The 24,548-nt window shown below is 41.2% G+C and overlaps 4 protein-coding genes across 5 annotated transcripts; 2 read left to right on the top strand and 2 right to left on the bottom strand.

Annotated features, from left to right (window-relative positions):
* Positions 1-1,818: 1,818 nt before the first annotated feature.
* On the bottom strand, positions 1,819-4,909 carry bub1bb (BUB1 mitotic checkpoint serine/threonine kinase Bb). Of its 2 annotated transcripts, none has more exons than XM_028395880.1 (9): positions 4,822-4,909; positions 4,256-4,417; positions 4,120-4,179; positions 3,752-3,896; positions 3,458-3,654; positions 3,194-3,357; positions 2,901-3,094; positions 2,718-2,818; positions 1,819-2,594 (listed from the first exon to the last, which is right to left on the bottom strand). In XM_028395880.1, the coding sequence occupies exons 2-9, from the start codon at positions 4,393-4,395 to the stop codon at positions 2,312-2,314; spliced, it is 1,284 nt and encodes a 427-aa protein (XP_028251681.1). In that variant the 5' UTR covers positions 4,396-4,417; positions 4,822-4,909; the 3' UTR covers positions 1,819-2,311. The 2 variants fall into 2 exon arrangements, with proteins under 2 accessions (XP_028251681.1, XP_028251682.1); XM_028395881.1 differs by having other exon boundaries at positions 4,836-4,907.
* A 111-nt stretch (positions 4,910-5,020) lies between these two features.
* zfyve19 (zinc finger, FYVE domain containing 19) lies at positions 5,021-10,258 on the top strand. The gene is made up of 11 exons (XM_028395942.1): positions 5,021-5,215; positions 5,313-5,434; positions 5,524-5,577; positions 5,662-5,828; positions 5,929-6,071; positions 6,395-6,503; positions 6,644-6,862; positions 6,989-7,065; positions 7,262-7,363; positions 7,450-7,604; positions 7,833-10,258. The coding sequence occupies exons 1-11, from the start codon at positions 5,162-5,164 to the stop codon at positions 7,909-7,911; spliced, it is 1,281 nt and encodes a 426-aa protein (XP_028251743.1). The 5' UTR covers positions 5,021-5,161; the 3' UTR covers positions 7,912-10,258.
* Positions 9,581-14,677, bottom strand: ppp1r14d (protein phosphatase 1 regulatory inhibitor subunit 14D). Its single transcript, XM_028395943.1, has 4 exons — positions 14,259-14,677; positions 10,125-10,205; positions 9,815-9,847; positions 9,581-9,714 (listed from the first exon to the last, which is right to left on the bottom strand). The coding sequence occupies exons 1-4, from the start codon at positions 14,436-14,438 to the stop codon at positions 9,646-9,648; spliced, it is 363 nt and encodes a 120-aa protein (XP_028251744.1). The 5' UTR covers positions 14,439-14,677; the 3' UTR covers positions 9,581-9,645.
* A 3,281-nt stretch (positions 14,678-17,958) lies between these two features.
* spint1a (serine peptidase inhibitor, Kunitz type 1 a) lies at positions 17,959-24,197 on the top strand. Its single transcript, XM_028396186.1, has 10 exons — positions 17,959-18,729; positions 19,096-19,253; positions 19,337-19,478; positions 20,985-21,152; positions 21,981-22,028; positions 22,195-22,326; positions 22,454-22,504; positions 22,586-22,756; positions 23,163-23,222; positions 23,346-24,197. The coding sequence occupies exons 1-10, from the start codon at positions 18,324-18,326 to the stop codon at positions 23,534-23,536; spliced, it is 1,527 nt and encodes a 508-aa protein (XP_028251987.1). The 5' UTR covers positions 17,959-18,323; the 3' UTR covers positions 23,537-24,197.
* The last annotated feature ends 351 nt before the right edge of the window (positions 24,198-24,548 follow it).

Consider the following 24,548-nt stretch of genomic DNA (forward strand, 5'->3'; position numbering starts at 1 on the left):
CACACAGACTCAGTTATCAATGCTTGGTCAGTATGAAGGACAGCTGGACAGGTCAAAAGGTCAATGAATGACACACTTCAGTCACAGTTCACTGAAGCACATCATTGTTTTAACAACACAGCAAGATTATTTACTTCATTAGATTTTGCCTGGAATACTTTTCAAAATATATAATGTGTGTTTATTGTATATAATGTCTTTGTAGTCAAATAATCAACATTGGAACTAAACTCATTGTCTTATACGTTATTTCTCTGCATTACTTAATAATCTCCTCACTCCCCCATTCAGATAATCAGCGTAAAAATAGCTTGTAATGTTAAAAAAAGGAGGGGGGCTTAAAGTGACAATGCTTGTCTTAAACCGCAGTGTCATTGAAATAAAAGCCCAGGAGCTGCATAAGAGCTACCGCCTGGATTGTTTGCATTTCAATTCATTCTATTGTTTAGGATGAATGTGTAAGGATTACACTATGGGATATCTCAGCTCAGCCAGTATTGCTACATCAAATGTAATTTCTTTTGAAAAATCCATTGACATTTCCAGATGACCTATAAATCCATCTTAATTCTGTGAGGACTGAGACAAATATAGTGGAAATCTAGACAAAGCTTGTGTCATTCATTGCAACAGCAGAGTATTAAATTTTCTTTAACTGTTTTGAAGAGATGATTAAAAACTGGGCCTCAGTTGTGACTTTTTAACTTAAAATATTGAAAAATAAAATCAAGGTCACATTCATTTAGTTAATTAGAGCACTGGTCAAAAATAATTATTAGTCAAACCTATATGCATCATTAAGGAAACATTTTTACATCTTCTAGCATTAACTAGACAATCCTCTCATTAACAGCACATTTTTCACCTGAATGCATATTTTATCTTCATGTCTGACTGACCAGGTGCGGTAACATGTATTTGTGCAAAGACATGTGCAGAGAAGCTTCTGTTAATTAAATAGGTTAACAGCACTGACTGTAAACAGAAGGCGCCGGAGTGGTCTCGTCTGTCACAGTAACAGCGCCGAACAAAAGCTCTTCTCTGAGGGCCTGTCTGCAGCGCATTAAGGAAAGGTACCATCCCTCCAGCGCAGTAAAGAGAGGGCTATGGATTTTCTGTCTGAAGCGCTATCAGAGTCGCTGGATGGGATCTTTTAATAAGTCAAACAGCGAGCCATAGAGGATGCATTACTGTGCTTTATGCTGTGTTATTATGATGGGGTGCATCATGCTGCCATTCATCTGCCGCTGAATTCCAGCTGCACTAAGTGCAAAACCTACATTTTTAAGCAGACAGTATGAGAACTCACCACTTGAGAGTATCTTGGCCGTCATAGTTCCGGTGTGTTCTTCCAGTGGTCTGCGCGCATGTAGCAGCAGCAGCAGCAGCACTCCGTGCCACAGCACCGCCAGGACAGTGGACTCTCGGGAATAACCAAGGCCTGCTCTGCCCACCACTGCAAAGGGTGGATTTCACTTGCTAATGAGCCAAACACCTATCTTCCAACCATTCATCAAAGTCTGCCCTGCGAGCTGCCTGTGTGTGAAGGGGATCCCATCATCACACTAGATTAGGTCTAGGTACACTCCCACCACCTTAGTCAGTGGGCTTCTGGGTTAAGCTCCCCTAGTCAATGATTAACACCGCTGAGATGAGGGCAAGGCTTGCTCCTTTTCACACACAGCAAGTATGAGACTTATGAGAGGTTAGAAAGTTGAATTTCATCTGTTTGATGTTTGGACAAATAGCAACACTAAACATTTATACTCTTGTACACCTGTACCAACAAAAATAAATAAATAAATGAATCAGAAGTCAGACGTTTTGACACGTTTATTGAACACTGATGACACAGCATAGACAAATATACTCAGACTGCTGCTAAACCGCCTCACAGAAACCTTGAAAAAAAAAAACTAAAAAGCAGCACTGTTCTTAAGAACAATGCATTTACAGTGAATTAGTAAGGAGTAAAAATAGCTCTGTAGCTGAGCTGTGTTTAGGAAGACACAAATATCAAGTATCCCTATAATTATTACTATAAAGCTTTGGCTGCTCACACTGTGTTAAAATCCATCTAAAATCAGATCATGCTCAGTCTTCCAGTCCACGATATTTTGCAGTGGACTACATTACATTTTCCACAGTTTCCACTGTTTGTGTAGTGAATACAACACAGTTTCTTTATAAACACAACATTTACAGATAGAAAACCAGCAGCTGTTATTACACGTCACTTGTAGATAAAAGTCTTATTCAAATGAAGGTAAACATTTGTAAAAGATACAAATCCTTATTCTTCCCATATGGATCACTCTGAAGGACTAGTGTCTCTCTTTTGACCTCCGACATTGTCTGATCCTTGTGCCATCTTTTTAAAGTAATGTTCAGCACGCAGTTCCTCAAAGCAGAATTCAGTGGCACCATTGAGCAGCAGCTCTTTACAATACATGCTCTGCTCCTGTGCTTTTCCCGATTCTGCCTCCTTCTGCTGTTGATGATATTCCTGTAGTCTCTTTAGAGGAGTTTCCTCTTTGCTTGGCTTCCGTGCTGACAAAACAGTGTTCACTGCTGGGTTGATCTTACATGGAGTCCTGCAGGAAGGATAGAATCATGCACTTGCATTTAATATATGAATGAGTGAACAGCAGTGATTATAATTGAAAGGAAAATGTATCTTATCTATCCACTGTTTAGTGAGTAAAAGCAATACTCACATTGTTGGCGGCTTCTCTGCCTCCTCAACAAATGGCTGGAAAGTGGGTTTTGGAGGGGGTGGAGCCATCACTGTATGTCCAAATTTTGTCTTCTGAGGCATCTATGATATGAAACAAGATTAAAAAAAACAAACTGTCTCTTTGTAAATGAAATGTAAACATTTAAGTTTGAAGTTCTCATACCTTTACATCAGACCATTTTTCAGGCTGGTGCTCATTCTCCTTTGCCCTAGAAGTGGGAGGAGCCACCCAAGACTCCAACTTCGGCTCTGACGGACCAGCACTTTGAGCTGTGTTCTCATCAAAAATCATCAACCGGCTGTTAGAAGCACCGCCGACGGCAGTGATTCTGTGTGACTGTAAGCCTCCAGAAATATCTGTTTAAAGTGTTTTCCAAAAATGCGGATATTTAAATATGCTGGGTCACTAGTAATATCATATCATAAGTATTTCTCAACAGATTTTATATTGCTTACTTCTTATTGCTGGCCCGGTTCTGTTAACAGGGATGATAGTCTTCTTCTTCCCTCTGTGTTTGAGGTCAGCTAGAGAAACTCTTTCAGGTTGTTCTGGCTCATCATCATCACTGTCCTCCTCCAAGTTTGACATCACCTGCCGTGACACACGCGCCTGCAGAGCCCTACACATACATAACACAGAAAACTGGTAAGACTAGGAGATATTTTGTTTAATAAATAAGGAGCATTATTTATCTCAAGCTGTACTGAACAGATTCATACTTGTGAAACTGGAGGAGCTTGTCATGCGGCTCAGCACGCTTCTTAAATCCCTCTTGGTAGACCAGGTCTGCTTTGCGAAAGTTGCCATGATTCTCGTACTCCTCAGACCAAGCTATGTAGAGTGTGGCCTGTGTGACTCCTATTCCCTGTGCTTGCATGTACCTGTAAATGTCCAAAGGCTCTGGGCAGCTCTCTGCCTGTTGACATATAATTCACATTAAGGACAAATGTGTTAGTGCTGCATCCGTTTGTCAAAGGTAAGGAAAAAGCCAGAGGTTAAACCATTGCACGTACAAATTTGATCCAGAGGTCAACATAGCGAGGGTCGTTGTGATATTTTTTTTCCTCTGTAAATCTGGTCACAGCTCGTTCCAAAAGTGTGGTGAGGTTGCTTTCCCTTCCTCCCTGAGGGAAGGTTTGCTCTGTCCACTTGATATACCTGTAAAAACCACCATGTTAGATCAAGTGGTAACTGCTGGTGGTGAAAAAAAGAGAAACCAATGCAGAACGAGCAGTTCTGCAAAATGCCACTTGAGGTTGGACTTAAAAGTAAGCCACTTATTACTGACATGTAAAATGCCCAACTTTGGCTTGAAAAAAACAGTTTTGGTTGTGTAAAGCTTTATTGCCCTACTTAAAACATGTGCACACATTTCTCTTACCGATCCCAAACATCGAGTGGGTCATCTCCATCATACATCCGCAACTCAGACTCAAAGGCCCTGGAGAGATAAAAGTGTCAAAACCTACAGGGGTAAAAGTTCAATCAGTTCAAAGATAAAAAGAAAAACATCATACTGTCTCTGTTGGTTGATGGCAGAGGTGGCTCCGTCTGAGTGACTGAGTGCTTGATGTAAGGCTGATATGGCTCTGCCCCGTCTCAGTGGCTGGATGTTTTCTTTGCTGAGCTCCCACTCCACATCTCCTCCTTCTGCCATTGTGAGAATGAAAACCAAATACCTGCAGACATATGTTTATCAGTTTCTTTGAGAACTGTTGTAGTGTTCTTGTTTGGACAATAAGCATGGGGGGCCAACAAAACAATAAACAAAACGTTTTCTGGTGCTAGAATATTGACACGAGGTTTGATCATTACTCCATCATATAAAACTTAAATCACTAACGAGTACGATAAATACAATCTAAAGAATTATATCACTGTAATGATCATCTAACAGCTATGGCTGACAGACAGCGTGTGTGTCCAGACGTGTATGACGTTAGAAGCTAGCACAGTAACTAGCTAACGCTAGCCTTAGTTCGACCCGTTGCGTGGTTGTTCACAATATTTACTTATATTTACAGAATTTACTAGTCATGGGTACAACAAAATGTGTGAAGCACAACATACTGACGACCCATACCGTTTATGAAGTACCTTTTGTCTTCTTTTTGGAAAATTGCAGCAACACCGTTGTTGCAGAAAAGCTGTTAAGCGGTCGGCTCTGTGTTTTGAACAAGGACCGCGAGAGGATTTGGAGAAACCTGATTGGACAAATGTGAAACCGGAAAATGCAAAAACTCGTCACATCTAGCTTCCGGGTTGCTTCCTGTTTTGATTATTGCAACGTTGAAAGTCTGAAAATAGGGTAGCTAGCTGCCAAATCATTGTCCGCAGAGTCGGGATTTATAACATTTTCACCCGCTTGAGCAGAATTAATCAAATTATTTTTGCCTGTCTCATGATTGTCTTCACGTGTCGGTATGGACAATCGTTGTTATTGTTGTGCATCAAAGTTTAGCCTCTTCAAAAAAGAGGTAAGCCTATGAATGCTATCTTTATTAACATAGACATCGACATTAAAATGTTTTGAGCAAAATACATGGTGTTCTTTACGCTGTAACGTTCTCTTAGTTGGGCTGTAAGAGCTGCGGCCGCTCCTTCTGCTCTAGCTGTTTGACTTTCAGTGCTGTGGTGCCTCGCTGTGGTAACACCCAACAGAAGGTCTGCAAGCAGTGCCATGGAAATCTGACAAGGTAGAGCTCAAACCATGATAAAGTGTTAGCATTTAGCATCATTTATAACCATGGAAGGTTCATACTCATACTTATTTCTTGATTTCTAGTGGGGAATCTCCAAACAGCACCGGAAGATGGTCCCCTCCTGAAAATTACAAAAAGTCAGAATATTATCACAATAATCAAAATGACACATTATCAATCGACCTGTTTTATAATATCTAAAGTTCATGTGTCTTTCATAGACGGGTCGCTGCACTTGAGGCCAAACAGGGACTGTCGACACAGCCAGTTGTACAAGGAGGGAGTAGAAACAGTAAATCAAGCCATCTACCATCAACCAAAGGCCTGAGTAAGGAAGATCAGGCTATCGCCGAGAGACTTCAGAAGCTCAAAGAGGACACTGCACCAAGTAATGGATTCAGAATTACAGCAGTTTTGTTTTGGACAAATGCATAATAATGTGTTTTGCCCTGGCATAAAGCCATTGAATAATTTTTATCTTTCTTCAGAGTCTGTCCCCTCCCAGGGAGAGCTTGAGTCTCGCCTTGCTGCTCTTAAAGCTCCGAGCCAGCCAGTACCTTCTGCAGAGGAGATGGAGGACCGCCTGGCAGCTCTGCGGGGCCTCCCTCTACCGTCTCAAGCTTCTCCACCAGTAAGGTCCTTCCTTCTTATTCGTGATGCCTTAATTCAATGCAATAGCTAAGTATTATTCATAAAGGACTGCATGCTAAATAAGATAAGATAAGCTAATACTTTGTTAGTCCTCCACAGGAGAAATTCAGTGTTACAGCAGGTAAGCACACACTGTAGAAGAAGAAATAGATAAATATAAATGAATGAATGAATGCCTGTCATGATAACAGACTAAAGTGACTTCAGTACTGCATTGTTATTGTACATTATGCTCAGGTATGGTGACGATGACAGTTTACACTATAAATGGTTTTCTGTGTACTTGTGTGCTCATTTGTGCAGGTGCACCAGCCTCCAGATAACCGCACTCAGACTGAGCAAGCCAATGATTTAATAACTCAGATGACAGAGGAAGTCACCATTGACAACAAGCACTTGAATCCTGAATGCAGTAAGATATTACTTGTCTCTTTGATCTATCCACATTGGATAAATAAGTGTCAGTGTCAAGCACAGTCACAATAATTATATCATGACTGCATTCTGACACATTATTTCCTAAACATGCTGAAACCTATTATTCCATTGTAGGTGTAGATGGCAGTATGAACGATCTCAATAAGGGGGAGGGGAGATTGTTGGATGAGAATTTGGAGGACAATCAGGGGGCAGTGAAGCAGCTGGAGGCTGAGAAAGCCCGAATGCTTGAGGAGGCCATAGAAGAGCTCAGAATCGAGCGCCATTCCCAGGAGCAGATCCTCCACATGGCTAAGAGGCTGGCAGAGCTAAAGGGGCAGGACCCAGACAAAGGTAATAGCGTTGCTGCTTTAATTAATCTGTTAAAATCACAGCATTCATGGATCGCTTTAATTTTGGTGGTCATTCAGCCATGAAGCTGTTGTTTTTTAAACAGACATTCTTTTATTTCTATTCTAGTTACAATGGAGGACTTCCAGCATCCTGACAGTGATGAGGAGACTGAGGAGGAAGCTGTGATGAGAGTGTTAAAACAGGTGTGTGATTCATGCCCAAATAAATAAACATTTTACTGTAGGTAATAATCGTGCAGGTTTAATATATGTCCCTACAGTACCTAGAGCTAAACCGAGTAACTTATGACTGGCCAGTGCAACCACAAGGGGCTGCTGTTTTGCTATTTTAATAATTTATAATGTTAACCACAGACTTTTTTCATGATTTTGGTTCCAGCTTTCTGAAGAAGCTGCATTGGACGAGGCTAGTGGCTACAATATACCTTTAGAACAGAGTGGACCAAGAAACACAGAAAAGAAAAAAGCTTCTAAGAAACCGGTACTAAACAACACCCAGCAAAGCAAAATTAGATCTTTTCAGGCTCTTTGAGTGTCATACCTTTGTTTATCTGATTTGTTTCACAGGCTCCTGTACCTAAGAGCAAGTTTTTACCAGCTGCTGCACACCAGGCATCAGACAGTGATGAGGAAGAGCTTCCATGGTGTTGCATTTGTAACCATGATGCCACCCTGCGCTGTCACACCTGTGACGGAGACCTGTACTGTAACCGCTGCTTCAGGTAGCCTAACACCCATTGATTATAATAAACACAATAAGAATTGTAGGTTTTGACTCACACAGTAGAACCATGTGTGGAACTGTGATGTCTGAGGAAGAAGACTGTAATTTGGAATGCATACCACGACCCAGATAAATTGTAGGCAGACTGCTGCCATACTGTTCAGCAGCATGAATATAAAGTATTTAGTCTGATGAATTATCAATCAACACTCCATTATCTCCCCAGGGAGGGCCATGATAAATATGACAGGATGGAGCATCGCACCACAAACTACACTGCGCCAAAGAAGACGAGGAAGACGTGATAGTAAGCATGTACTGCAGGTGTTCGCCTTACCAGGCTTTGGTCAGTTAGCATCATTAGACTTGCCCTTTAGCCTTAAGTGACCTAATATTGTTAATAACAGCAACACTAATAAACAGAACCCATCCATCTAAACCCAGTAATTCACAGATAGGCCTGCATCTCTTTTCTCTAATCGGTATGAGTAATGTTTTTATAAATGCAGTTGGTAACATCCCAGGCGGAGTACAGGTTATACACACCTACCGGGATATGTGAACTATACAATGTGCTGTAAAATATTTGGAGACCTAGCTTATGGTTGGGGATTGTATAATAGAAGTCACATTTGCAAAGGCTGCTACTCCTTGTTGATATTCAGCAAAATGACATGGCTGTTTATTTAAGTTGTCCTACTTACTAATGGCAACAAAGCCTCATCTAAATTGCACTTTTGCACTTGTCATTGTTTGATCATCTTAACATTTTTACAACACATCACAAACTCATCTGGGACGATGCACAGTCTCAGACTACTGTCAGAAGCATAGAGGAGTCGGTATAAAAGGATTACTGAGGGCTTTGTTTTCTTTTGGCAGTCACTGCAGTCAGTTTTGTTTCTATGTTTGGCTGCAACTCTGACATGAGTGTTGGCGTTCTTGTCCTTAGGTGTAATTTCATTATAAATGAAGCAACAATGTAACATCTATTTTTAGTTTTATTTTTTAACTCAAAAGCCTTTTTTGAACAAAGATTACTTGAGGAAGATGTTTAAACCTGACATTGTCAACAGTGTGCTCTTGTAGTGTCCATGGTTTCTGTGCCAGGCAAAGTGGAAGTGAGGGAAAAATATAGAAATTACTGTAATGGAGCCCTCCACCAAAAGACCCCATGTGACAGAGGGAGGGCTAGAGTGCAGTTTCATCAGTGTACATTACTGTCTAGCTAACTGAGGAGAAACCACAATTACACTCTCCTCCGGGGGCTCGCTCCATTACGGAGGCCGTTACTGTGTTTGCCTTTTTCTGGCCTTGTTATACACGTACCACAGACAGGAAATGGATAAGGATAATGGATGCATACTTAATGGAACATCCTACTACTGATTTTACTGTGCTTACTCCTAGACTTGACATGTCGACGTCACCTTTGTTCCCCCCACTCTGCTGAAAAATTTACACAAACACTTGCATCCAGAAAATGATATGCTGATTCTATAGGAATGCCTCCAGTAGTAACCATTCTTTGTAGTTTAGAGAAGCGATAAAGGGCAATTGTGTTAAGGGGTAGACACGTGTACTGTCACTACTGTAATGGACATGTTCATATTTATTTGTGTAACCATTTCCAAAATTCATGACCAGCCTTGTTTTTGAAAATGTTCCATTTTATTTCGACAACACTGTTATCTGAACAAAATATTTATGTACATAAATAGGCAACAGAAAATGTAAAGTCTTACACAAAAAAAACAGTCCATCTGAGTATTTGTCAGTACAACTTTTATCACATGTGCGTTATTGTTATGTTACTGGGAGACATGTTTAAGCAGTTCATAAATTATAGTGAAATAATAATGATAATAATAATAATAAAAAAATCCATTCAAAACCCAGTGTTAAGACTGATGCTGACCCAGGAAGAGGACGGGAAAAGCATCCCTCTCATCACTCATACAGACATCCACATGGTTAACGTGTGGGAGATGGGAAAATAAGAGACTCCTCATTGTCTTGTTTCTTAATTTGACCTATAATTATTTCTTCAAGGGACCTGACATTTTCCGTAGACCTTTTATCCTGTAGAGCAGCCCATTGATGAAATCCTATGGGGAAGATGGAGAAAATACCATTTCTCTGTGATGTTTCTTAAGGCTATACAACACTATCACATGACAGGTAATAGTATTTTCTTCAAAGTCTCACCTCTTTTGGCTTCCCGCATTCCTGCAACAGTTCCTAAGAAAGACAGCAAACAGAATTAGGCTCTCTTAACAACAATCATGTTTTCACTGCAAACATTGTAACACTGGATTCCAGTGTGGGTCAAGAGCGTCTTAAGCACATAGCAGATAGAGCATATACGTGCAGAGGTGTCTTTGACCTAAATGGACATGTGGGACTTGTCCTTTGTTGCGCTATGTTAGCAGAAGTGAACTTACTTCTTGAAATCTGTACAATTGCTTTCTTAGATTAGAGATTGATGTATATAAAGTGATTAATTAAGAAATCTTACCTGCAGCCGGGTTCTCTGTCCTTCGTCTGTCAGCTCAAGTAGCTCATCTATGTCAATTTCTAACTCTGGTATCTCTTCTTCCTGTGTGGACAAAGAGAAATAAAAGTTAAAGACAGTAGTCATTTATTACTAAATTGCCCTTGCATGTGTTTCTGCATTGCAATGTGGGTATTTTGCCATCTTTACCACTGAGCTCAGGCATACAGAAGTCAGAAGAGTCAGAAGGGGGCACAAAGTTATTTAAAAACCATTCAAGGTCCAAGACATTGTTGCCTCATTTTTGTTAATAACCAATTCAAACAATGTGTAAATTCCTTCAAACAGTGGCGTGATTGATGCTGCCATTCATGTGAGAAAAGCTGAAGATCACTGAGGCATGAAGGCAGAATGGCTGTTGTAGGAGGCCACTTGCCACACACCACCATCAGATTTCATGGATGGTCAACCCAGCTGGCATTTAGTTCAGCCATTACTGGGACATTATTTCCAGTTTGAATATTTTCTAAAGAATTTTAATGATTGCTCACACAGTGGACATATACATGAAAAAAATGGCACAAACCCACAGGGTGACCTTTGCAATTCCCAAATCTAAAAAGTGTTAGCCTTAACCAAGCAGTAGCTGACATCACAAGTTAATGACTGTAAAACATGGCTCCACTTGTCAAAAGCAACTTTAGCAAAGTAATCAATTCACATCACAAGCTCTTAATATATTTCAAATAGATTTTCAGAGAGAACGAGGAGTGCTCGGTGGAGGAGTGCTGAGATACCTGGAGTCAGCACTCACATTTGACAAGTGTGGCCTCTTTTCAGGAGGAATATTTTCCGGTTGGGGAGTTTTCATGGCTGGAGAGGATGGGGCTCGCACAGCTTTCTAGACGAGTAGAGAGCTAATCAATGTGGAAGTGCTGAGTGGCGGAATAGATGGGCCCACCTTCACAGTCCCCTGTGCCCCCCTCTAATTGATACATGCTGCCAGTTTGGACCCTGCGATATTCTGCTGATGTCTGCAGGATAAATGCAGGGCTGAACTCTTTTTTTTTTTCCTGTGCTGTGCGGGCTATACTTTACCCTGTTAGGCTGCAGATGGGCTTTACTGGGTTAGTGCAGGCACTGCTCTTAAACCTCCTCTGTCTGCCTGTGAATGCAAGGCCATGCAGAGCAGCACTGAATATCAATGAGCTGTGTTTTCACTGAGCTGAGAGCAACATGTGTATTTACCATGAAGAGGAGCAATATAAATCCTCAATAACCTTTCAGTGTGAGATGTTACCTTCATTACCAAACACCATTTTAAAAAGGCCTCTGGGCAGATTAGTCACTGCTGCACTTGTTTTCATAAGTTAATAGTGACAGACTGGAGCTAAAATGAATGTTAGCACTAAAACTGACTGATTCATGAATATCAAAGTGCTTTGTGAGGTCTAGAGTTTCAGACATGAGTACAAATGCAGGCAAATGAAATAAGTAGCTAAGCTGAAGTGACTTCAGAAAGTCTTACCATTATCACATCCATTATATTTGAACCACACTAAAACAATGATATGAGAGACACATTTGATTCCATACGTAGTAGCATGCTATATAAATGTACACCATATGCTATTTATTAATATTGCCTAGGGATGGCTTTTTGATTATGTGTGTGCGATGGCTGTGAAATTGAGTATTGATAATCACAGCCCCCTGTCCTTTGTTAGGTGCATTAAAAACCATACTGACAACCTGGAGTTTTACTGTTTATTAACAATATTCTAATGCTTATTGAATCAAATGCTAACTTCAAGGATTGCTGTTAGAAGAGTACCGTAATTAAAAATCCTGTGGACCTTGTTAAACTTCCTGTATTTCCAGAAAACATGATAAAACATTAACATGATCAAACAGAGTGCGGTTCCATCACACACGCTATGTTTTGCTATTATAAAGGAAGCCAAGCCCAGGAAAATATGTCTGTTTTCAGAAGATGCCAGTGCACGTTTCACTTATCAGACTCTTTCCTTTTCCTGGCAGAGTTGCCCACATATCAAAATAATCATTAACTAACACTGAGAGAGTCATTCTATTGTTATATAACATGGTAAACTACAGTAAGCATCTAAATTAATTTGTATTAGCCAGGGTTTCTTAAGAGTTAAATGGAGTAATTGTTTGTAACTTTCTGTCACTGTCCTGCTGTCTTTGTATTTCAATAAAACTGCAAAGAAGAAAGGGTAGCTCTCTGTGTGCAGGCCTAGAAGTTTCTCAGTTTTTAGCCTACCTAAAAACTGTTTCTCGCATTTTTTAACCATTTTTTGAGAAGGTGTGAAGTCTGCAGCAAGGGCAGTCACTCCGGACTGAGGCAGCACATGTATGAATTAGAGATGTGTTTAAATAATTCAGGCGGTGACACAGGGGACTGATGGTAAATGCTTCCACGCGGAAGACTTTGAGAACCAACAGAGTAACCTTCCCCTGAGTCCATGCAAAATTCATTACACTGGCCAGTGCACATGGACAAGCCTGAGCTAATTCCATACAAGTGGCAAATGCAAATATCCAGACTATCACAGCTGGAACGTTCATAGGAAAAGAATATGGACTGCTGTAGGGGGGAAATATAAAGAAGAGGAATGTCAGTGCACAGGAAGAAATTTATAATGTGATTGCTTTCTTTCATCACCTCATCAGACGCAAGAAACACCCACTTCCACTGTTTGTGCTCTACACTTGCATTACATGTTATGTGATGTTACCACTGGAACATGAAAGGAGAGGGACTGCGAATGTAAAATAATTGTATGTTTCTGGGACAAGATCAAGACACCACAGAGAAAGTGTTTGTTATCCAGATGTCCTCCTTTCCCCTAATGTGATTTGTCCCACCCTTAGCTTTACAAGCATATCACCATATCACAAACAGAAAGAGGTTTGTGTTGTAACAGAAATAAAGCCCATAAAAATAAGTATTGTGATAATATAAACAGTGATGAAAATCTTGTGACTAAATTCTTCAAGATTGCACACTGGCCAGCCGGTCAGATGGAGTTGCGTGCCTGTGTTCTGTGTGCCACATGCATAGGGCTCCTTGGCAGTGTAAGGGTACGCCAAGCATAGAGGGGGCCGCAAGCCAAGGGTCTCTGTGTGGTTTGAGAATGAAATGAGAAACACTTTGTCTCTGCCTTCTTCTGCATGAAACGGAGGCGGCGTTGTCATCTGATCTGCATCGTCATTAGAAAGCTCATGCTCCTTAGCAGACACCCCTAAATCCACTGTGCCATGCTGCCTCATGTGGGCGATGAGACATCTGTTGCCATGGTTTCCCCTCAGAGATTGCCAAGCAAATCAATATGGAGCCTCTGACATAATTGGATTGTATCCCAGTGAACAGGAGCACAGTTATGAAGGTTGTGTTGTTGTTTGTGTGTAAGCTGGCAGATGTCTTACCGTAATCCCTGGTATACACATTAAACATTAACTGTAATTCTTCCATCAATTAACTATTGGAATAATGTGAGTGCATACTTTACCATAACACATATACCCCATACATCTGTTTACATTTGCAGGTCCTAACACAAATAGTTATCACACACATACACAGACCCACTCTGTAGTGATGACATAATGTCCTTGATTATAATAGTAGGACATGAGAATCGCCACAGTTTCTTTAATAATAATAATGCATCTGTCTCTGTAAAGTAGTCATTATGGTGCTGTGGCTCTGTTTTTTGCTTGCTTCAGTTATTACTGGCACTAAGGTCAGAACTATACAGCTTCACACAGTGTAAAATCATCATCTAAATGCCTAAATTGTTCATGTATCTGTATGCCAACCAGCTGCTTGGAGTGATTTTAGTATTTTATTGAGGTTGCAACAAATGCTTCCTAGAGACTCTAGTCATTGCATCCCAATAAAATAATCTTATCTCTGTGGTAGAACAGCACGATGCACAGCTGACACTGCAGTCAGGTTGATGACACATGAGTGCTTCTATGCCAAAAACTGCAGTCCTAAAGCATTGCTTCTGGCCTCCCACCCACTCTCTCATACATGATGGATAGCTGACCACAAGCACAGCACTCTGCCCTCACCTCTTCTTCAGTATAGATCTGAGTGTGTGTCTGTGTGAGACATTCCTGTCCTACCTCACAGTCAAACAGCAGGTGCAGCTGCCCGTCGATCCACTCCTCAATATCCAGCCTCCTCTGCAAGTCCTTTCGGTTGTATTTCACCGTCAGCTTGCCCAGCTTGCGGTGTGCTGGCTCCTCTGTTTTGTCCGTTGCCTGGAACATCACCCTGGACTGGGTGCTAGGCTCTGACGCCATGGCTGCCACAGCCTCAGGAGAACCGTGGAAACACACTGAGCTGTCCTAAACACACACACACACACACAGACAGACCCACAGGCTCTGACACGTTGGTCTTGCACACACAGCCTCCCCTGTTCTGTTCTATCTGCTTTTCCTGTGGGCAGCTGTAGACACGTATCTCCCTGTTATCTTGTTGAGTGTTCGTGCTCTCTCTCTTTAACGCTGGCTCTGGTTCCCTGCCTGTTCTCTCTCACTCCCTCTCCCTCTCTCTCTAAAGCTCACTGTCTTGCTCTCCTTCTCTCCACCTCCTCTTGCAACACCCACTGGCTGCACTATCAGGAGGATGGTAATGAGATATGGCTCTGTGTGTGTGTGTGTCTGCATGCATCTGTGTGTGTGTACACATGCACCCTACAGGGTGTGTGTTTGCTTTTTGCTGCCTTCCTCTGTCCTAGAGCAGGTAGAAGAGCATAGGTCAATTACAGCAATAAATAGAGGAGGAAGGGTGAGAGGGCAACCACTGCAATCAACTTTGGTTATTTGTCTGTCTGAAAACATTCCAACATCCATTCTGTCATCACGTGATTTGAAAAAAATAGTTCTTCCTCTCTCTAGTCACTGCACATGATGACATTCCCCTTGTCGGACAGCACCACACTATACTTAGTTTTTTTATTAACTCCTATCAGTAAAAGTATCTGGAGCATTGATCTGCTCACAACATTAAGGGGTTTGACATCCTACAGCCTCTTGTGTTCACAAACACTTTGAACAATAACTGGGTCCCCCTGACAGGTGAGCCAGGGTTCCCCTACTGTGATAGTTGCTTTGTCCTTTATAACGGGCATTATCAGGTGTACGTTTAATAAGCCTTGAAGTCTAATTGGCATCCTCAGTTACGCACCCATAAATAATGTATGAACAGTAGATCAGTATTTATGTCTGTTCAGAAGTCAAATGTCAAATAAAAAGAAATGAAAACCATCAATGTTTGTGAAGTCAAAACAGCACGAGCATAATCCAAAGGTCGAAAATTCATAGTAGTACCTGGTGGTGCCAAATTATTCCAGTTGAGACAGCAGGGACAACAGGCTGCAGAGTTTCCACAGATCATATTACGATATGAATAATGGGGTTCAGTTTTTTGTTTTTGGCAAAGACTATCTATCAGCCATAGCGGCGCATGTTCACCCACTGATGCACCGTCTGTTACAAACACTGAATTATTGAGTGCCTCTAGCAGCTCACCTTTCCAGGCAAACAAATTCATTCATCCCGTCTTATGCTACTTGGTTCTGCATCATTGGGTTGTCTAAAAAAAAAAAGGGACACGGGCTGGAGGCCTGCATAAGGCCTTCTCACCTCAAACCTGGCCGAGCGACTCATTTAAAGGGAGTAGAAGAAAGCAGAAGCAGTGAAACATGGAAAGCTAGCAGGTCAAACTGATGTGATCTGCAACATGTTAATGGCAGTATTACATCATTCTATTAGTCCAGTTTGAGCTGGTGTCGCAAGTTCTCAGTGTCATCGAGTCTATTCTATTCAGACAATCAGCTTTTTACACCATGTGCAGACAGACTGATTGACTTCTTACCTGGCACCCTATCTACACAAGCCATCACTCACTTCCATCACTTTTATTCATCCATCTCCCAACTCAATGATCATTTTGTGAGTTTTGCCAAATGAATTTTAAAAGGTCTTCAGCACATGGTGTAAAAAGCTGATGAATGCTGGTGAGAGCTGTCTGAATACAATAGAAGAGACAGAAGAGTCCTTGTGTTGAAATTAACATGTACAAAGTTTAAGTTAATTTTTCATTTTAGTTGTAGCCATGTCAACCACTAACCCTAAGCCATTAAAGGTAAAGCCTAGTGTGCCCCCTGCTGGCCATAGCGTGAAATTAAATTTAAACTAGAAAAGGGCATTTAATGAAGAAAATGCAAGTTTGATTGCTGCAGCTTAAGCATTGCTTTGAATGCTGCTGTGAAGGAGAATCAGAGCAATTCAGAGCTTTGTATACCATTAAACTAATTATGAAGATATGAAAAAAAATTGCTGAAGACAAGAACAGTATGAAGTCACTGACCTTAAAGAGTAGCCTGTGAATATACCATAAGAAAGGTCTGAGACTGGAATAATACCATAAGATTATAAGAAGCACAGGCTGTGTGATTTGAATGTGGAAAAGTAGAATACAGCTGAAGGATGATCAATATGACAGAAACAATGCTTAAACTCTGATAAAGACTACAAATATGGCTGCTTTGTATGCTTCTTGTGTGTCAACCTGTCACCGTGGTAACAGCTCTGCCTGTATCCATGGCAACCTGAATGTTTATCAGCTGCCCCTAACCCAGAATGATGTTTGAATGGTTTCTGTAGCTGAAAACATGTGGAAGTTGTTACATGTCAAAGTTGAAGGTGGTTTTGAAGGCTGCTCCATAGACTCCAATTTTAAAAAAAAATGATGCCAAAATTGCTTAATATTTGAAAAACTATAATTTCTTTGAAAAAAACTTGAAGTTGACCCGAAATGTCCTCTGTGAGATGAACATTCTGATAGTCAATGTATGCTGAAGCTACGCTGCCTAGCAGCAATCAAACTAATTACAGAACAAGCTGTATATTGTTTTCAGACATGGTGCACGAAGTCACAGTCAGTGTTGTGACACCTTATAAAACAAATGCTTTGTTAGAAAACATTGAACTCTATAACCTCATTGTATGAAGCAAAAAAATCCAAAGTGTCATTTGTCCTCTGCTGGTGTAACTTCACAGTGGGTGTGTTACTTTTTTTTCCAAATAATTAATTATCCTCTGACTAAAGAGTGCTGTGGTTGTGATTCAGTCTAATATCTCGCCAGCAATTCATCTGTATTCCATGTTTGAGTGATCGCTTGACGCTGCTTGATGATAGGTTCACGTGTGGCCTTATGACGCACCTGATGACTCCTCACTCACCTCAGTATCACCACAGGCTGTACTCATACTAAGAGTTCCTGCGCATTTAAATGATAAGACATGTTAATGACAGCAGCCTGTAAGGGGCTCACAGTGAAACTACTGGAACATGAAAAACAGATAAACGTCATTTTAAACATGTAAACTGACCTTTTCTCATAGTGTTTATATTGATTGATTGTTTATTTTTCTTCCTTATTGACTGATTTGTTTTTTTATTTATGTGTTTGGATTCTGTTATTTTTATGTTATTTGCCAGCAAAATAAAAATGGATATTTTACCCCATACACTTTATGCTATAAAATTATACTTTGTTCACCGAAGGGGAGAATTCCTTCATGTCGCATTTTTGTTTTAAGAACATGATCACACAACACACCTGTTTAAGGCTTCTATTTACACATTTGTTTTGAGTTTTCCTTTAGTGAAACCTGTCACCACTGAATAAAGTTTAGCTACAACAGCTGCTGATTGTAAAGATGAGAAAAGGCTCTTACGTCGAGCTTTGTTTGGACAGCAGCAGCCATAGGGGCCATGAAGGGAGTGGTGTCTCAGGGAGTGGAATATCACTTCCTGTATCTTACAGGTGAGTCACCTGGGTAATGCTGTTGTCGACTGACTGCTAAGGACTCTGTCGACATCAAACACGGTAAAATCTGCTGTGAGAGTTGTATCTGGAGGTCGTTTTGTGGGCGTATTGATCCACGCCTGGGTCAAGATCAAGGCATTAGTTTGTTTCCCTTTAATGAGGAAACAAGAAGAGAACAAAGCGCAGTGTTGACTGGCTCCTTTGTGGCCTAGACACCAGCTAAGGAAGTTTCGTTTCTTTCTTTCCTTTCCTTTTTTTGTACAAAAAGAATTTATATATATATATTTATAATAGGAACGGGACGTTTTTTTATCCTCTTTCAAGGCGACTTGCGGATTTAACCTTTATGATGAATGCGCTCATTGGAGGCTCATGTGCGCTCCTGCTCTTCGTGCTTTTTGTGAACACCTCAGTTGGCCAGCTGATCGGTGAGGAATGCTTAAACCAGTTCCACAAAGGCCGTGAAGACTTTGTGCTTGATGCCGATGAGTCTGTCAAAGACGGGGCCACGTTCCTCTCGTCACCGAAACTGGATCGATACAGGGACTGCGTGACCGCCTGCTGCAAGGAGCCGCGGTGCAATGTCGCCTTCATGGAGAAGGGAGCCAACGAAGGCTCGGTCAACTCCTGCTTTCTGCTTGATTGTCTGTACAAAAAGAAGTACGCCTGTCGCTTTGCCAGAAAGAAAGGATACCTCAGTTACATCCTGGACTCCGTGTATGAGAGTTATCTTGAGGTGGATGCCCCCACAAGTAAGAACCTCACTTAACATTCACCAGTTTGTTTTGAGGGGCCCCTTTTTTGCTTGTCAACAGTTCCAGTTTGGGGCCCCCAGTTTTGAAAACAGATATGTGGGTCAGTTCTCTTTCATATGGTCAAATAATGAATCGTGTTTTAAATGTTTGAATGCAACCTGTAATTATCATAAATGAGGCCAAATATTTAGGCCAAACCTTCAGTTTTGCATGTTCACACACGTCAGGGAGCTGTGGCTCCATGCAGGAAAGGCTTTCTGTTTCAACCTCAGCTTATATAGATATCTAGGTGTGTGTTTGTCTGTGGATTGTTGTGCTCAAGTTATTGTGGAGCTTGTGTAAATCTCACGTTGTCATTCCTAGATGAATCTGACCGTCCACCAGTGGCTGACGGAGGCCCGGACCTTGTGGTCCAGCCTCAGGACAGCGTGACACTGAATGGCCATCAGAGCAGAGATGACAAGGGGATTGAATCCTACCAGTGGAAGATGCTCACCGAGTACCCTTACGCTCGTATTGATGTAAGACACACTATGAATCTGAATCTGCAAACATTTTTTGAGTAAAATGTACTGTACTGATAGATGGTGTCTTTTTGTTGTAGAGCACCAACTTTAAAGACCAGATTATAGTTTCCAACCTGACATTTGGGATCTATAAGTTCCAGCTTACTGTCACAGACACCATCGGACAGTCGGATTCCACTAAGGTCACCGTCCTGGTCCTCACTCCTGAGCAGTCTGAGCGTGAGTATGAAGAAGAACGTAGTTTTATTTTAGTCTGTGATGTACCCTCATTAGTACCAGATATAACAGCACCAATGAAGGGTGGGTATGTATGTACATGAGTCACATATCCACCGTACTGTTTGTTGACATTGCTTTCGGCCGTGTTAGTCAGCCTTGCGTTTAATCTCCAGACAAGACAAAACAATCCCCCTCTGTCTTTAAAATTAAAATGTCTTAAAATGTCTTCCCACACATAGAGCCCATAATATAATTGTTTCTACCCTAACAAAAAAAAAATCTCATTCCTATGTCAGTGTTTGTTTTGCATTTGACGCAAGCATGAGTTCCATGTTAGTTGTGATCAAACCTGTCACGGCATGCTCAACTAATTCCTGTGCACAGCGTGGTGGAGATTAGAGCTGGTGGTAGAAGAAGAGCAGACTAAATTTAAAATTTAGTTAGTAACCGAAAACCATGTGGTGAGACTGCCCGTTAACAGGAACAGAGTTTAGGTATTAAAAAAACAAGAGGTCAGGCATTATTTAGGAAATGGAAGTCAGCAGTGCGGTCGTGGTCTTTTTTTTTTGACTGCTCCCATGATACTATCTCTCCACCCCCAACTCAAGCAAACCTGTCAGTCTGGTTCCAGCTTGGGTTACACAAACGCACACAGACTTGACTCGGTATTGAATAAAAGTGATTTAGTGTTTGTCCTTTTTAAAGGTGATTTCTGAGGCTCAGGTCTGTGTGTCGGTGTGTATATGTTGTCAGCTGATTGTTGACTGAAGGACAAGAAAAAGCTTTCAACCAGCCCGTTGTTGAGTTACCTATTAACAGCTTGAGTCCTGAATGGTGTCAGGAATGTTGCTCAGTGGAGTATGTGTGATCATGGCAGCGCCTCTTCTACATGCCAGCACCACCACATTTCCACCACACTAATGAAAAGCCCAGGTAACGCCTGAACCCATTAATCAATGACTTAAAAATAAACCTAATGAAAGTGTAGCTTATGTGCTTTATTATACATGTCTGCCCTGGTTACCTCATGTGTCATCAACCACATCCAGACGCCTCGCTCTACGTGGAAACGCACCGCTGTGGGGTTTTTTCTCAGTAGGTTTTGGTGCAGCAACCACTTTCGCGTGTAGTTCTGTGCATGAGATAGACACACAAGAGGAAGTAAGGACTGACTTCAAAAGAAAAGCTCATAATGTCTGGTTGCAGATGTGAAACAGCACTGTTAGTGGTTAGGCAAACAGGTTTTTGTATTTGAAACAATGTCACATTGTCTCATTTGATGCATTATAAATTTCAGACAGCATGTTGAGAGCGTCATCATTTCAGTCCTATTTACTGAAATGATGACATATTTGTGGTATCACTTTAAAGTAGAGGCATCAATTATTAACACCCCCCCCTTCTTTCCTATTATTATCAATGAGATGGCATCGCATGTGGTGTCTGATAAGGTGTTAGATTATTATTAATGGTGAATTCAACATCATATTCTCTGTGTCATACCAGATCACTGCATGGCTCCAAAGAAGATCGGCCCGTGCCGTGGATCATTCCCCCGCTGGCACTACAATGCTGCCTCAGAGAGGTGTGAGGAGTTCATATTTGGGGGCTGCAGGGAGAATCTGAACAACTATCTCTCTAAGGATGAGTGCACTAAAGCCTGCCACGGCTCAGGTACCTGTGCCCTGCTGTGTTTTGGTACTTGAATTTCTTTTCACTGTGTAGCTGTGGCTCCCATTTTGTGTGTGTGTGTGGTATAGTACATGCAAGATAGCTTTTTTTTCCACATTTCATGTTTTGCTCAGAGTTGGTCATAGTAAAGCCTTGAAAAACCTAGAAAAATGTAACGCAACCTCGTAAGCAGCGACCAAGACAAACACCTTTTATGACTACGTGACAAGTTGAGGCTGCTCTCCAGGACGCAAGGATTGATGGATGGATTGAACAAAAATCAAAACAACATAAACTGAAATAAAATAAAACAGCTTTTAAAGCAAGCTCAGCATGCATGGCATCTTGAGGTAGTGAAGGAAGAGAGACAGAAGTGGTCAAGAGCGTTAATGCATCTTGATTAACTGGACGACTTTACACAATTCAGCGAGATGTTTATTAGAAAGTAACAGCACTGTGACCAGCCAGAGGATTTTTGTTTGCTGATGAGGGAAAATATCCTAAATCTGTCTAGTTAATGTGAGTCTGAAGGCTGACGGTAACCACGGAAGACTTGACACAGTTTTAAGTCCCTGACGGCAAATTTTTTAGAGCTGAGACTTCAATATATCACATAGTCATGTTAACTATTATGTTAAAATCAGTGTACTGAGGCTTCTTACTTTGATACTTTTAGCTCATTTATGTTATTTTTCTACCAACATGCAATGACAAAAATGTCCAAGTTCTGCCCTAATATTGTCAGCAATAACCAAATGGTGTTTATTCAGAGGAAGCCAGTTGCCCGGTCAATGTTATAATTTTAACCTGATTTGGTTGTTTTTCTTTCAGAAAAAGGTGGTAAAGGTGGCCGAGGTCTTCCTGTTCCTGCTCCTCAAGGTAGGTCAATTCTGCAAATTGTTGACTTGACACAAGTAGAAGCAAAGTAATCAGACAAAGTGGTCTGATGAATGTAGGTAAAAGTTGTTAGATTTCCTTTTGACGCATAATATACTATGATTATAACCATAACAAGTCACAATCGTCCTCTGTCTGTGTGCCACAGGAGAGAAGTGTGGTAAGCCGTGTACTCCGGTGCAGTTCACCTGTGCTAACGGCTGCTGTCTGGACCCCGGCCTGGAGTGTGACTCTACCCCTCAGTGTAACGACGGCTCAGACGAACAGAAGTGCGAGGACTGTAAGCAGTGACTGTACAAACCAGGCTTCATTTTCATGCAGGCTATGTTGCAAATGCTGCAATGATACCATGCTGATAACATGCTTCTTTGAAAGACATGCTAACTTGAATTATGTGTGTCTGCCAGTGGACAGCAAGTTTCGGATTCTGCTGCAGATTCCAGTAGATGATCAAAAAGGTGATTTTAATTTATGGCTAGTAATACATCATTTACTGTGCAGAGTGTGTTCTAAACATGTCTCCTGATTGCTGCCGACAGTACGCTGCACCGAGCTTCCCGACACAGGAGGCTGCAGGGACAGCATAACTAAGTGGTACTACAACCCCATCAAGAAGGGGTGCTTCCGTTTCAACTATGGTGGCTGCGCGGGAAACAAGAACAGATTTGACACTGAAGATTCCTGTGAAAGTATTTGCCATGGTGTAACAGGTGGGTTATTAGATTTTAGTGGCAATTTCACAAACTCTGTCTGTGGAGAATCACAGAATATGCCTCACACATTGCGCTCTCGTTAGGTGTTTGATCTTTTGTGATCATGGTTTTGTTTGTGCTGACATTCTTGTCTGCTGATGTCGACATATTGCACCTGCTCGGGGTGTTTTCTGATCAGCCATTTTGTGTTTTGTTTTGGCCAAGAGCAACAGTTGACAGTGCAAATACAATGGCAACTTAATATTAAAAGCTAATGGATCAAAAATGTAGATTTCCACTGCAGGAACATGTGGGAGGTTTTTAGAATGGATGCACTTTAGTGCCTCTTGGAACTTTTACAGGATTAATTCACAAGCAAAACAACAACATAACATTCATAAATTTGATATTTTCTTTATTCCAGAAGAGGACGTATATGCAAGAAATGAGGAGTTTGAACGCACAGTCTCTGAAAGCCAGTCAGGTATGTTACACAAACCAACACAAAATCTGCTTTCTTTCATCACCATTTTCCATTAAGGTGCTCAGAGTTGTGTTTACTGTCTTTAATTAGCTGATCACCTCTTTTTTTTGATTTCTGTTACAGGTATTTTAGCGATAGCTGTCGTCCTGGGCCTAGCTATTGTCATCCTATTAGGCATCCTGGGGTACTGCTTTATAAGGGGAAGAAAGAAGTCTTCACAGCAGCACCACCGCGTTCCTGTCAACAACGCCCCGGTTACCTCATTAGAGGACAGAGAGCGTCTGGTCTACAACAGTACCACCAAGCCCATCTGACTCCCCCACCCCCAGCGTTGGCCCCTTTACCAGTGACACTGGCTATGTCATACATGTAACAGACTGATGAGAGATGAAGCGACGCCATCTGTTTTTATTTTGTCCATATAAGGATGGTGACGTGCACAGGATGTCTTCACTGATGAAATGTGATGTCTGATTTTAGTTTTAGTTTGTTTTAAATGCAGAGGCCTGTTAGGATGAGAGGTTCAGGTTGTAAGAGAAGGATCGTCATTAGTGTGGAGGTGGATTACCACAGCATATTAAACCTCTGATATTTTCTTATTGTCCGTGTTCTTGTTTTCATCAAATCATACCGTTGTGTGTAAAAGTCATGTCAGACATGTCATGGTGATGCCTCCCGTATCCTTAGCCTGCCTGCTTTTTCACTCTTACTATGCCTCCTCTGTTTTTTTATCTTCTTGTTACATGCTCCATTATGTGTGTAATGTTGTACATAAACTTAGAATTTGAGAAAGTATTTTACTTGAAGGTTGTGTTGTCAGATTTTTAGAGCAAACGCCATACATTTAAAAATGCTCCTTTGCAACTTATAAAGTCCCCCTTCTGTATGGATATTGTATCATTAGTTTGTACATATGACCTGATACAAAGTTCTGTAGGTTTATCGTGATGTTCATCAATAAAAAAATTAACACGATTCTATGACTGTTACATATCTTGTTTTAACGTGTTCAGACGGTTTCAGTTCTTTACTGGCTCAGCTCCTGTGTTGTAGTTTCATGTTCTGCAGTTTTATTCAGCTCATGCACGTCTCACTTTTTTAAAGTTCTTGGTTTATGTTGATTAACCTCAGTGTGCCAGTTTGATTTTTGAAATGATGTCACATTTTGTATGACAGAGGCCAAACCGCAATCTGATGAAATCATGTGAAGCACATTTAAACACATCTATTTGTGTATGTAACCGACTTTTGTAACTCGTTTTCATACATTTACATCAACATAACAGTAATAATCAGTTTTTTGTCTGGTGTCTGGTGAGTCTGGTG

Source organism: Parambassis ranga, chromosome 22, assembly GCF_900634625.1.
Source record: "Parambassis ranga chromosome 22, fParRan2.1, whole genome shotgun sequence".
Classification (NCBI taxonomy): domain Eukaryota; kingdom Metazoa; phylum Chordata; class Actinopteri; family Ambassidae; genus Parambassis; species Parambassis ranga.

What these genes read in the sequence shown, in the direction of transcription:
- bub1bb (XM_028395880.1), bottom strand. Translation starts at nt 4,395, where the DNA reads ATGGCAGAAGGAGGAGATGTGGAGTGGGAGCTCAGCAAAGAAAACATC. An exon ending in TTGACCTCTGGATCAAATTT is followed by an intron (nt 3,655 to 3,751) that starts GTACGTGCAATG and finishes ATATGTCAACAG; the next exon opens with GCAGAGAGCTGCCCAGAGCC. An exon ending in AACCGGGCCAGCAATAAGAA is followed by an intron (nt 3,095 to 3,193) that starts GTAAGCAATATA and finishes CACTTTAAACAG; the next exon opens with ATATTTCTGGAGGCTTACAG.
- zfyve19 (XM_028395942.1), top strand. Translation starts at nt 5,162, where the DNA reads ATGGACAATCGTTGTTATTGTTGTGCATCAAAGTTTAGCCTCTTCAAA. An exon ending in GCACTTGAATCCTGAATGCA is followed by an intron (nt 6,504 to 6,643) that starts GTAAGATATTAC and finishes ATTCCATTGTAG; the next exon opens with GTGTAGATGGCAGTATGAAC. An exon ending in TACTGTAACCGCTGCTTCAG is followed by an intron (nt 7,605 to 7,832) that starts GTAGCCTAACAC and finishes TTATCTCCCCAG; the next exon opens with GGAGGGCCATGATAAATATG.
- ppp1r14d (XM_028395943.1), bottom strand. Translation starts at nt 14,438, where the DNA reads ATGGCGTCAGAGCCTAGCACCCAGTCCAGGGTGATGTTCCAGGCAACG. An exon ending in GACAGAGAACCCGGCTGCAG is followed by an intron (nt 9,848 to 10,124) that starts GTAAGATTTCTT and finishes TGTCTTTCTTAG; the next exon opens with GAACTGTTGCAGGAATGCGG. An exon ending in AATGCGGGAAGCCAAAAGAG is followed by an intron (nt 9,715 to 9,814) that starts GTGAGACTTTGA and finishes TCTTCCCCATAG; the next exon opens with GATTTCATCAATGGGCTGCT.
- spint1a (XM_028396186.1), top strand. Translation starts at nt 18,324, where the DNA reads ATGATGAATGCGCTCATTGGAGGCTCATGTGCGCTCCTGCTCTTCGTG. An exon ending in ACCCTTACGCTCGTATTGAT is followed by an intron (nt 19,254 to 19,336) that starts GTAAGACACACT and finishes TTTTTGTTGTAG; the next exon opens with AGCACCAACTTTAAAGACCA. An exon ending in TCCAGTAGATGATCAAAAAG is followed by an intron (nt 22,505 to 22,585) that starts GTGATTTTAATT and finishes TGCTGCCGACAG; the next exon opens with TACGCTGCACCGAGCTTCCC.